This window comes from Chelon labrosus (genome assembly GCF_963514085.1).
Source record: "Chelon labrosus genome assembly, chromosome: 14".
In the NCBI taxonomy this organism is placed as follows: domain Eukaryota; kingdom Metazoa; phylum Chordata; class Actinopteri; order Mugiliformes; family Mugilidae; genus Chelon; species Chelon labrosus.
The window spans coordinates 6,111,157-6,124,166 of record NC_140347.1 but is presented as its reverse complement, the minus strand read 5'-3'; the positions used below and the strand labels follow the sequence as shown (position 1 = coordinate 6,124,166).

Sequence of the window (13,010 nt, the reverse complement as noted above, 5' to 3'; positions counted from 1 at the left end):
ACGGGTATTTCAGACATGAATGCAGCTTCCCGTCTCTGAAACAGACACGTTCATTGACTCAGACATGCCTGATGTGTGATACTGAACAATGTAATTGCGCTCTTAAACGACACATTCACCGTGCACAGTAATGCACCACGGTACAAAGAGGAATGAGACTCTGCAGTGATAGGGTCATTCCACATAATTTTCAGTTTATTCCTGGAATAGTTTTTCATTCGTATCATTTATTATTTATGTTCCTCATATTCATATGACACTAATGTCACACACATTAAACATTCATGGAATATTTCCATATCAAGCCATTAACCTGACTATGAGACGGTTCTATTTCCAGTCATATTTACTTTGTGTGTATTACGTACATTTCTTGGTGCTGTTATGTCCACCTGGCTCTACAGCTTTTGTCTTTGAAGCATAAAAGTTATTAAGAACAAATGTTAAACTAATTACTGGAGCAGCCATGTTTCTGATGAGCAGTACCTTTCAATTAAATTTGGTATAAAGTCAAATTAAATTGCGACTTGTGCTGAGCAGCAGACTTTGTCATCACAACTGACAATTACATGGTAACAATATATGTTGGATATGATGAACTAATGATCATACCAAAGCTGTAAGACTTCTTTAACGCACAAGTAGAGGATCAATTAACACGTCTATTGTGTATTTCCATGGCCTGTATATAAAGATGGATGAGCCCATCGGTTTTGAAGCTCAATGTGCCATCTTGGCTGTGCCAGGCTTCACATTAGCACTAGCTAATTCAAGAAATTATCAAAGACTTGCAGCGTTAGTGGAGCTAAGGCGGCTAGACAACCTGTCGTTTAAAGTAGCCACGCCCTTTAATTCTGCATAACTTTAAGCCTTGAGGTTGAACAGGTTTTATCATTCATAGCTTCTTCTCTGTAGCTCCAACATGTAAGATATTGGAGATGGAATTACCGTGGCTACTGGCACCAGAATTGCCCTCCAGTGGATCCTCATTTAAGGATTTAAAGTGTACTCATTTGAGTCACAAGGCCTTGGAAAACTCCTGTATTGTTTATCCCTGATTCGAGAGTGGGTGATTTGGGCGCCAGCTGCCTGTAGCCATGTGACAAGTGACTCATCCAGGGTGTGGTGCAAAAATGTGTGACTCTTCGCATCCAAAATAATGTCCATAACACAAATCACCACTTATTTAAAACATTGGAATAATACAACAATCAGAATTTCCTATTTTACCTGGATATATAACGATTGCAAAGATAAACGAAAGATTGTATGAAACATTGAAGAAGCTGCCTTAGACTTGAGGATATGAGGTCTAAGACTCTTCTATTCCTGCTCCACCCACACCTTTTGTAGACATTTATGTCCAACCACGAGATTGGGTCAAATAAAGATTATTTTGCCCTTTTCTTTTTGAATTTTTGCTCATTTTGGCTTCGACACAGGGTGTAGACCGTGTTACGCCCAATGATAGCCTTGGATATGTTCCAGTACCCTCTGAGACTGTAGTAGATAATGAAAGAGTTGGGACGCGGAGATTTACGGGGACTAATGGAGTCCGCCTCAAGTGGCCGTGTGAGGAACTGCAGGTAGTGGCATTTTCTGGCGTAGGCTTTCTCAGCCCATAGAGATGTTTCTTAGTTCGGGAGTGTTTAGTTTAATGAGATTCAGCGCATCATGAATGAAACTTGTGTTTTTTGTGTGTGTTTATTAGACAGTAAAGTAGGATTACTGTTGTTGTGTAGAATGTGTGGTTTACATTGTGCTATGAATAGCTTAGAAAAACCTAGAAATCTCATCCGGACACATCCTGACTGTTTTATTATTAATTTTTTTATATTTTTTTTCCTTTGCAAAGCACATCCACCCCCTTAACGTCTTTCAGGGATTGAACCTGCTTCAATTAAAACAGTCGAATCCACAGAAACTATTCATTTGAGCCGTTCATTCATTGGAGTCATTGACTCGGAAACTTTCCTAATGGAATTTTCCAGTAAGAGAAGAAATGAGGCATTATCAACTGTCCCTCGCTGCATCCTCTTTCTTCTCGTCTTCTTTCTCTCGTTCCGCAGAAGAGAAATCCCTCGTTCACCCACCACCGCCGTGCATGTGTGTGTTTCTTTGTGTATAAATATGTAAATGGCTGTTGCCTAACCAGCCAAAACTAGGCCACCCTTCTCCTCTGTGAACACCTGAATCAAAGAGAGACGGAGATAGTGGGATGAGGAAGAAAGGAAGGCCAGAGGTGAAAAGCTTACCAAAATATCTCACTCCAGCAGACGCGCTGCTACTTTGCTCAGATTAAAGTGACATTGTTCCACATCTGGCTGCCCAGGTAAAAACCAGGATCCTATTCTACGTCTCTTAGCACATTTAGTCTCGATTCTCCACTCAGTATTATAATATACGTTTACATTTACCTTGATGTTTTCACCTGTGTTAGCGAGCGAGTGAGTACGAGAAAAGTTTTAAAGGAACATTTCAATATGCAGATGTCTGGTAGGTTATACACAGATCAGCCACAACATTATGACCGCCAACAGGAGAAGTAAATAACATTTAAACCATCTTGTGACAATTCAATGTTCTGCTGGGAAACTTTTGGATCTGGCATTCATTGGTGTGGATGTTACTTAGACATGTAGCACCCACCTAGACCAGACCAGGCACCCCCACCCCATAGCAATGACACTCCTTGATGGCAGCAGCCATCCTCAGCAGCATGCAGCCACAAAAACACTTTAGGAACAACTCAACAAAAAAACATGAAGAACAGCACAAGGTGTTGACCTGGCCTCCAAATTCACTAGATCCCAAACTGATCAAGTATCTGTGGGATGATCCACAGAGACCCCTCCCCTCAAAGAACCCCCCACTGCATGAAATCCACCACAGGACACCCTCAGAAGGCCCATGTCCATTCTCTGATGAGTCGCCACTGTTTTGGAGGCACAAAGGTGGTCATAATGTTATGCCTGATCGGTGTAATTCTGTGTTACACATTTTTAGCCAACCTATTTTCAGCTATTCCACTTGATATAAAGACCAGGAAGACAACAGGTCGGCCTCAAAACAACACTCACAGAGACTCACTGCTCGGTTGCAGTGCGTCTTCATGTTGGTTAGTCTTCAGCCAGGAGTGAGACGGACTGAAAGACAGACAGGACAGAGAGAAAGAGTGAGATGAAGACAGATGAAGGGATGAGGGAATAAAAGAAGCTGAGAGGCAGAACAAGTGAAGGACAGAGAGAAGAGAGGAGGTGTTGGTGTTAATCAGAGGCTGCAGGTTCAGGTTCCTGTGTGTGTGTGTGTGTGTGAACAGGTCTGACAGTATCTCAGGGCTACATCAGTGGACATTAGTATTTTGCACCATGAACACACACTCTGACAGGTCGGCCGCCGCCGCCGCCGCTGCCGCCTCCCCACAGAGGTGAGGGACTGTGTGGACGCCGCTGGTTTTGACCTCTCCTTTCATGAGTTTATCTCACCTCCAGATGAACTCTGATGAGGAAACACGCACTAAAATTCACTAACACACATCCTTCCCTTTAAATGGCTCCGCTCATCAAATATTAATTATTTTCTCTCTGTCTGGACACAAATCTACAGTAAAACACTCCACTTGTCTCCTTGATTTCTTCAGTCTTTGCTTTTCCTTCTCTTCATTCACCGGTCTCCACCTCCTGCTCCCCTTCCTCTCCTCCTGACCCTAACCTCCGTCTCCGTCATATACTGGACAGACACCAGAGCTCCTTCTCTAAAAGACTCAGACATCTTCTTTGTCTCAGTGAATCCTACAGAAAGTTTTTCCTGCTACGAGTCATAAATCTGTACAACTCCTAATCTGTGTGAGTTACCAAATATGGTTCCTCGCCCCGTCAAGGTTTAAATGGCTCATTTTACACGTTTTTTTTTTTTTTTTTTGGTTCATTTCATTTTTAATATTTTGTGTATGGATTTATTTATCATTATATATTATATATGGTATGCTGAATGTCTGTATGTTGCTACTGCAACTTTGAAATGCTCCAGTTTGGGGTTAATAAAGTAGCTATCTTTCTCTGTCTCCATTTCTATCTCTTTCTTTATCTATACCTGTATCTATATCTATATCTCTATCTCTACCTATATCTGTATCTCTATCTCTATCTGTATCTGTATCTCTATCTTTATCTCTATCTATATCTATATCTGTATCTGTAACTGTATCTCTATCTCTATCTGTATCTCTATCTTTATCTCTAGTTCTACCTCTCTTTCTCTATCTCTGTCTCTTCTCTATCTCTAACTCTTTGTTTATCTCTGTCTTTACCTTTACCTCTCTTTCTCTATATTTATCTCTATCACTATCTTTATCTCTACCACTGTCTCTATCTCTATCTCTACCTCTCTATTTCTATCTCTATCTCTACCCCTGTCTCTACCAATATCTTTATCTCTGTCTCTATCTCTATCTCTATCGTTATCTCTATCTCTAACTTTACCTTTATCTCTACCTCTACATCTGTCTCTACCTCTCCTTCTATACATCTGCCTCTGTCTGTCTCTCTATCTTTATCTCTATCTCTATCTCTATCTCTCAATTATAAACTATGGACGTGTGCAGCTGTAAGTCTTTAAACGTGTCTTTCTGTTCAGTTCCTTGTTCTCTTGTAGACATTAAGGGCCTAGCTTAGCATCGCTGCCTGGTAATGAAGCAGTTTCTGCCTTTTTTTGTTCAAGTTTTGTTTTTAACCTTCAGTGGATGAATCAGATCTTCTTCTCTGTGATTTATGGCACTGACGTAGCTCACGAGTTAAATGAGGAGTTTCATCTTAGCTCCTTTCTTCTTGTTTTCTGTCCTCGTCTCATTTTCTCATTGTTCCCCCTTTTATTCCTCACTCTTATCTCTTTCCCATTTCTATTTCTTCCACTGCCTCTCTCATCTTCCCCTACTCTTTCACATCTCCATCTCTGCTGTCTCTCTCTCTCTTTCCCTGCATTCCTCCCTCATCCTTTCCTCAATTTTTCCCCCTCTGTCACTTCTTTCCACCTCTACTTTTGCTCTTGGTTATTTTTTTTATTTATTCTTCTGTTCTCATCTCCCTCCACATCTGGTCTCTGTCTTTTTTTCCCCGTCTTCTCTTCGTTCTCACCTCCTCCTTCCTTCCTTCCTCTCGCCATCATTTATTCCCCTTCTCCGTCTTCTCCCGTCTCCCTCCTCTTCATCTATCTCCATCCCATCCCCGTATTTCCTCTTATTTCCTTCCTCTTGTGTGTGTGTGTGTGTGTGTGTGTGTGTGTGTGTGTGTGTGTGTGTGTGTGTGTGTGTGTGTGTGTGTGTGTGCGTGCGTTCTCTTGAGCTTTGATGCATCAGGAAGTTAACGCACACACACACATACATGCTCATGCACATACACACCCTCGTTGGGAGCATGGAGGCTTGTTCATATCAGCTCCAACATCAGTCATCTGTCAGCACAACTTTTATCTGTACATCTCTGTCTCTCTCTCTCGCCGCCTGTCTGTCACAGCATCGCTCGGCCTCATTCGTCTTTCACTCTCTCTATCTCCAACACACACACACACACACACACACACCAACACACACTCAGTTGTCTTTATCTTCTTATCGTTCCTCTCTAGTAGAGCTGCTGAATAAATCAACTGCAGGAAAAGAAAAAAAAAAAAAGAAGAAGCCAGCGATGGAGACGGGGAGATAGAGGGGACGGAGGAGGAGGAGGAGGAGGAGGAGGAGGAGGAGGCGGATAGAGGGGCATGATGGGATATGATATGACAAATATACATAGTGCATACTCCTATTCTCACCCAGAGAGCGGGGGAGACAACGGGAGAGGGAAGAAGTGCCAAAGTGACAAGAGTCTGCTGGCAGCTGGTTCAGGGCTTCTGTTTAAAATACCTTGACTTTACTCAGAGTGTGTGTGTGTGTGCATACAGTAAGTGTGTGTGTAAATCATAGACTGTATAAGGCGGAACAGCTCTTCAAAAGTGAAGCCAAAGCAAGTAGAGCTCCCCCTGGTGACTGGCTGCAGCATAGGTCATAAGCTCCACCCCCTCCATGTTAGTGGACGGGACTTGGGTCAAACTAAAACACTAGAATACACGTCAAATATTTATTTTTTATTTTTTTCAAGGATGGTTTCTGTCATTTTAGGTAGTTGATATAATACTGATGCATGTTCAATCTGCTCAAACCCCCCGGGAAAATAGCGTCAGTTTGGCCAATGCAAGGAAGTGGGGTCACATTGTCCATATTTATATACAGTCTATGGTTTAAATCAAAATCTACACAATGCCACAATTCACCAACCCATCAGCTTTGTGTTAGGTTTTCTTATTCTGTAACTGGAGGAGATGATGAAATGCTGAAATGCTGTTTATGCATTTTATGTATTTAAATCTTTAAATGTAAAAGAATGCAGCAAATATCAACATCGTTTTAATTATTTTTACATTTTGTGCTATATTTGGAACATGCTATTAACAGGTACTTTACATAAACTGTACACAGAGTTTTGTGAAGCCTTTGTGGATTTTAAAAGATCCAAAGTTTAGTTGCCTCTTCTTTTATTGCCTGATTGAGGAGAGCACGATGATCTCAGACACAGATTTCGAATCGCTAAAGCTAATTTTCAAGTGTCACCAAACTGGACTTCATGCAGATTTGTGTCTGGCTGTAGGGTTAGATCATCAATCTGAAAGCTGACGCTTTGCTTTGGGTCAGCAGTGATGCAAATTACTCATGATTTGCAGTTAATGGGCCAAAAACTGCAAAACCACACGATGGTCCATTAAATGTCCTTCAGCAAGGCACCAAGACTTCCTGATCGAACCGACGCTAATGCTGCTTCCAAACGTCGGTCTGTGGAGTTTCTGCAATGAATATGTTGAATGCTATCCATCTCTTTTATCCGTTATCTACCTGCATCACCTAGTAGCATGTACTCTTGTTTGTATCATGTTTGTATGTTGCATGTATGTTTGATTCTTCTGTTTTCTCCTCCTCTTTCTCTTTTATCCCACCTCCATCTTTTTTTCCTTGCCACTATCACGTTAGTGCTCACTCTGCACCTTGATACAATTTGAATTTAATCTAATAAATAGTTTATATTATACCGTTTCTGCACCAAAACGCACCGTTACATCAATAAAAGCGTGAATCTCATGGTTGTTCCTGAAGGGTTTACCTTGTTTAATCTGCCTTGGCGATATATTATTCCTACATTTAATCATAGTGCCTCCAAACCAAACCAAAAAAAAACAATCAAATTGGGAGTTAATGAGCTGCTGATCGTATTATTTCACAGCCGGGTGCTTTTGTGAACTGGAGCAGCGTGCCGACCTTAATACGACAAACCGGGAGTTTAGTTTGTGTTCTAACCCACGGCTGATCTCAAGAGGAGGTTTTAAAGTTTCGCTCAAGGCGTTGGACCCACAATGTATTGGAAACTCTGCCACTAATCAAATTATTTGATTCCAGTCGTTAAATGCGACGCTGAATTATTGCGCTGTTATCTTAAAAGATCAGACGCATCAAACCTATGTGAAAGACTGAATAAAGTCGTGTTTGATGCACATATCTTTGGTCTCAGGTCAGGTTTTACAACTTCACAGGGACTCTGTTGATGTCTTCCGATATGAAAGATCACAGCTTATCTGCATCTCTTTGGTGTCGTCTTCTTTCAGATACTCTGAAAGTAGATAAGTCTTCTCTGGTGTGATTTTTATTTAAAATTTTTCTGTGCAAATATACATCTTATCTTTTAAGCAACAAAATTGGGCAACTGCTGAGAGGAGCTTCCCAACCGTTCTTGCCCGGAGAGGTGTTGGGGTTTTGATAAATGTGACTAGTCAACTTCCTGCTTAAAGCGTCAAAGCGGCACAGCAGTAAAGCCGACTAGTCGGTTCAACCCATAGTTTGTACCAGTGTTGCAAGAGCTGCAGTATGATATTTGGAAGGAATAATAGGAAACGGACAAAGACCTATAATTTTAGTTCATAGTTCAGTTTTGTATTTTTGTATTTCTACTCAGGCAGCTGTTCAGGAAACAGAGGAAAGCAAAGATGTGCAATATTCCATCATTGATGCCTCCAGGTGAACAAACAGTGAAGGTGATTTGTTTAACAGCAGAGTTCCACTCTTTAAACTGGACCTTGTTTGGTCTCGTCATGTTAAGTTTTCCACGGACACTCGCGTTTGGGAAAGGTGAGCTTTCAAAAAATAAAAAATGAAGGCCAGAGCAGACCGAGCACAAGAATGTTTCTGTCTGAAAATGTCACCAATCCATCAATCTGATAGGTAAAGGCCAGTCTTCTCATTATACCGTGTGCTCTTTCAGAAGAAAAGGCTGCTGACCCAGCGAAGGCAGCACACACTCACACTCACATACACACTGTTATGTGGTGTATTTTAATGAGCGTCTTGGTGGTCATCTATAATTCATTTTCAGCAGGTCTGCTCTGATAACTTGGTCTGTGTGTGTGCGGTGACAGCTGAAGACTGAAGCATTGAGCCATCTCTTAAAGTAATCCTAAACTAAAATGAAGAAGGAGACTCATTGAAATCACTTCTTTAGAATAAATTACGACTATTGATTCCTGCCCTTCAAGCCTAACATTATTTAAACAGTGTACGGCTATAAATCTAAAATATTATTAAAGCTGTATTTTGCAGTATTTTATGGAAGGTGACAGTCGGCCATTTTTCCGGGGCTCCAATTCTTCCTGCGTGTCCAACATCATTTGGACAAGTCGAATACCTGTCGGCATCTATTCAGCCGATTCAGCACGTTGAATCAGTTGCATCAATCGTTGAGAGATCACCAGTGCACGAGAAGAGGAACTAAAGTGACAAAAATAAACCAAACAATGAAATTTAAATGATCCACAGGCGACTTATCTCATTTTAAATCTTTAAATCTCAACTGATCCAGGAGACACTAGCTCTTCCTAGCTTCCTAGCTAACGTATGTACCAGTAGTTTTTGGTGGTGTGTTCAAGTGTGCAACGTCCAGACGCTGGAGACGTGAGGCGACATTACACTCGACCTTTGTAATATGCCTTATATTAGTGTATGTACCATGTGTAAAATAGTATGTGAAGGCTCTCAGTCATACAGGTCAGGGTATATCCAAATACCTTAAAGAAAGGCATCTGGAATTGTAAAGTTTCTTGAAGACGTTTAATCCGAGTTTGGGTTAAAATGGGAACATCTATGGTTGTTGTCCACTAGAAATTCACTTGACTAGAGTCTATTAACGACCAGATACTTATTTTTCGTTTGAAGAAAACAGTTTGACCCTGTCCTACTTCTACAATGGATGCTACTCTAACAACCCATTATCACTCCAGACACATGGTGTGAACAGGGTCAAAATTCCTAGGGACAGATGTTCAGACTGTGATTTTCCAGTTGGACATAGATTTCTTCCTTTACTCCTCTTTCAAACCATTTGTCTTCTCTGGCTAAAACATGGACGTTCTTGTCTCATGGTGAGAAAGTTACTCAGAGAGTCTGGTGTCTTGAAGTGAAGTTGTGTGAACATGTTGTTCTGATGGCATCCTGAGAATCGTTGTCCCTGAGGTGTTAAGATATCAGGATGGTGAAGGGGTTTTTACGTCACTGTACGTCAACAGGGACTATAGCTATGTGTGTGGTTTCAGCTGTTCTTTAGTTTTGTTGCTGTTAATTCTGAGTTGACAACTCACCGGGTCTGCGACTTTCTTGAACATCTTCTAGGGAGTGTCCTCTGTCCTTCAGGTGTAGGTGGACCGTTGAATCGTTTCCTTATGAGCTGTCCCTCCTAATGTTGAGACGTGTTTGTGGACGTTAAAAGTAGCTTTCAATAAGTCATTGGATCATTCTCTCTCTCTTCAGGTGCACAACTCTCCACTACGACTCTGATCTTCCTCCAACCTCCATCGTCATCACCTTCCACAATGAAGCCAGGTCCACGTTGCTGCGCACCATCAAGAGGTAACACACACATTCACACACTCACATCCTCACACGCTCTTGACCCTCAATCTTTGAACCATGGTTGTGTCTTTCAGTTTGACGCCATCAGCAGGTCACCACAAACAAACGCACACACACACACACACACAGCGTCAGGTTTTGGCCCGAGTTCAGCTCATTATACCCGTCAGTCAGCAGGGACCGGCCGCGTCTCCTTACCATCACAGAGGACATTGTGTGTTTTGTGTGCTTGTGTGCGTGCGTCCTCCCCTTCAGCCCTTCTCAAAGCTCTGCAGTTTTCAACCAATTAAAAGACAATCTGTCTCTCTGGGTCCCTCTGCTCCCCTTGGCTCTGGCTCTCTGTATATGTGTGAATCTGGGTTTGTGTGTGTCGGTGTGTGAATGTGTGCGCCGGTGTTGACTTGGAGTTGTGCGGGTAGTTTAGCTGCCTTTTATTTTTACTTTGAGAATTTGGAGCACTCACTCCCACCAGGGTGCACTGAATCCTTAGAAGCTCCTGCAAACCGACGAGCAGACTGTACAGAGATATTTTCATTAAGATGTTAACATGGTCATTTTACCATGGTCATTTTACGTGTACATCAATCAGCCATAACATTATGACCACCTTCCTAATATTGTGCAGGTCTCCCTTGTGGTGACTCATCAGAGAATGGACATGGGCCTTCTGAGGGTGTCCTGTGGTGTCTGGCAACAGAATGTTGTTAGTGTGGGGGGGGGGGGGGGGGGGGCTTTGAGGGGAGGGGCCTCTGTGGATCATCCCACAGATACTTGATCAGTTTGGGATCTAGTGGGCGGGGGGGGGGGATCCTGAATGCCAGGTCCAAAATTTTCCCAGCAGAACATTGAACTGTCACAAGATGGTAGATGGTCAATGTTATTTACTTCTCCTGTAAGTGGTCATAATGTTGTGGCTGATTGGTGTAGATGCTTTATTACCGCCCTCTATACAGATACAGCGATTGCGCTGGCAAATGTTCCAGGCTCTGGTTACCCAGGCAAAAAAGTAATAAAAGTCTTTTAGGAATGAAGATGCTACTTGGACGTAACGTCTCTTCTAGAAACTCTACAAGTCCAGTTCGCTTTGTTTTCCGCTTCTGTTGGATGTATGATTGGTGGTATGAACCAAAATCATGGCTGTTGTTTCTTTGCTGTAAACGTTTCAGGAACTGTGTCTTTGCTTCAAATGTCAATCATCTGTATCGTTTGCTCCCAATTCCCAAACCCTCTCAAAGTGAATATTAGTTTAACGTATTACCCGCCCATTTCCTGTCACTTCACTTCACTGAATTTCATTAACATCCTGGTCTCCAGTCGCCACATCGCTGATACGCTCCTTTAACACACGAAAAACACAGCTTTTCAGATATTTGATCTGCATGGATTTAAATATCTCTCACATGCTCTCACATAGACACATCAAAACGCTCCCACATATATATATGGCAAAGTGCTCTCACGTTCACGTGTCAAAATTGAATAAAAACAGAAGCCGTTTGAATAAAAGCGGAAGGCGTTTGAGTTGAAACGGAAGTTGTTCGAGTAAAAGCAGAAGTCGGGGGTGAAAGTGCGAAACGGACGCAAAACGGGTTGATCATCTGCTGCCCTGCCCTGCCCTGCCCTGCCCTGCCCTGCCCTGCCCTGCCCTGCCCTGCATTGCCCTGCATTGCCCTGCTCTGCCCTGCCCTGCCCTGCTTCCCTTTCGACTCAAACAACTTCCTCTTCAACTCAAACAACTTCCTCTTCGACTCAAACAACCTTTCACTCCACGCCTTCTTTTTTTTGTTGTTGTCGTTGTTGATGCCACCAACCTGGCTTAGCTGGGCCGTGATAGGTCCAGAGGCTAATGCCCTTCCTCTGCCTACACCCTCCAGAATGACTTGCAGTTCTGGCTCGGGGTTTTCTTCCTATTTTTCTCTAACGGAGCTCAAGTGAAATTATCAAACATTCTATCGAACGTGTTTTCTATTGATGTTGATCACGTGTCTATCGCTATAGATATCGTCATCGTTTTATCGCCCAGCCCTATTTAAACGTTACATATTCTCAGCTTTTGACTCTCTTGATATTTGACATTCGAAGCTGCTGTTTCCTGTTTTGCCTCCGACTGAAGTAGAGATGGAGAGTGCTTCACCTGATGCCTTCACGAGTAGAGCGAAGCACTTTGCCGAAAGTTGAGGGCATCAGGAGAGATCACTTCACATGAACAGTTTTTGTAGGCGTCAGTGCACTAGCAAAAAATAAAAATAAATCAGCCAACGAACGTGTTTTAAGAGCTTTAAAGCTGCACAGTGAACTGTTTTCAGATGGATTCTTTCCAGAGTTTCTTTTTTTTGCAGCAGTTCAAGATTAAATCCATTTATGTGTTTTATATAGCTTCGATAGCTACTTCAGTTGGACCAAGATGTGTTACAGAATTCAGAGTAATCCCTTAGAACGAACTCCCAAGCAAGACATACAAACATGATAGAAATAAGAGTGCATGCTACAAGGTGATGGATGATCCATGGGAGGTAGATAATGGATAAAAGAGATGGATAGCATTCAACATATTCATTGCATAAACTCCACAGAGCGGCGTGTGGAAGCAGCATTAGCGTCGGTTCGATCAGGAAGTCTTAGTGCCTTGCTGAAGGACATTTAATGGACCATCGTGTGGTTTTGCAGTTTTTGGCCCATTAACTGCAAATCATGAGTAATTTGCATCACTGCTGACCCAAAGCAAAGCGTCGGCTTTCAGATTGATGATCTAACCCTACAGCCAGACACAAATCTGCATGAAATCCAGTTTGGTGACACTTGAAAATTAGCTTTAGCGATTCAAAATCTGCGTCTGAGATCATCGCGCTCTCCTGAATCAGGCAATAAAAGAAGAGGCAACTAAACTTTGGATCTTTTAAAATCATTGAAGACTTTACAGTTTACAGCTTATGTAAAGTACTAAAAAAAAAAGCATGTTCCAAATATTCCATCATCTCCTCCAACCACAGAATGAAAAGACACAAAGCTGATCTGTGGCGTTGTGTAGATCTTG

General features: G+C 42.2%; 1 protein-coding gene across 1 annotated transcript in view; it reads left to right on the top strand.

Moving 5' to 3' along the window:
* The window catches only part of galnt14 (UDP-N-acetyl-alpha-D-galactosamine:polypeptide N-acetylgalactosaminyltransferase 14 (GalNAc-T14)), a 176,763-nt gene that overhangs the window by 108,009 nt on the left and 55,744 nt on the right, over positions 1–13,010 (top strand). Inside the window, exon 3 of the mRNA XM_084560805.1 lies at positions 9,875–9,973. Coding sequence (XP_084416931.1) covers positions 9,875–9,973 — 99 coding nt within the window. The remainder of the gene's footprint in view (positions 1–9,874; positions 9,974–13,010) is intronic.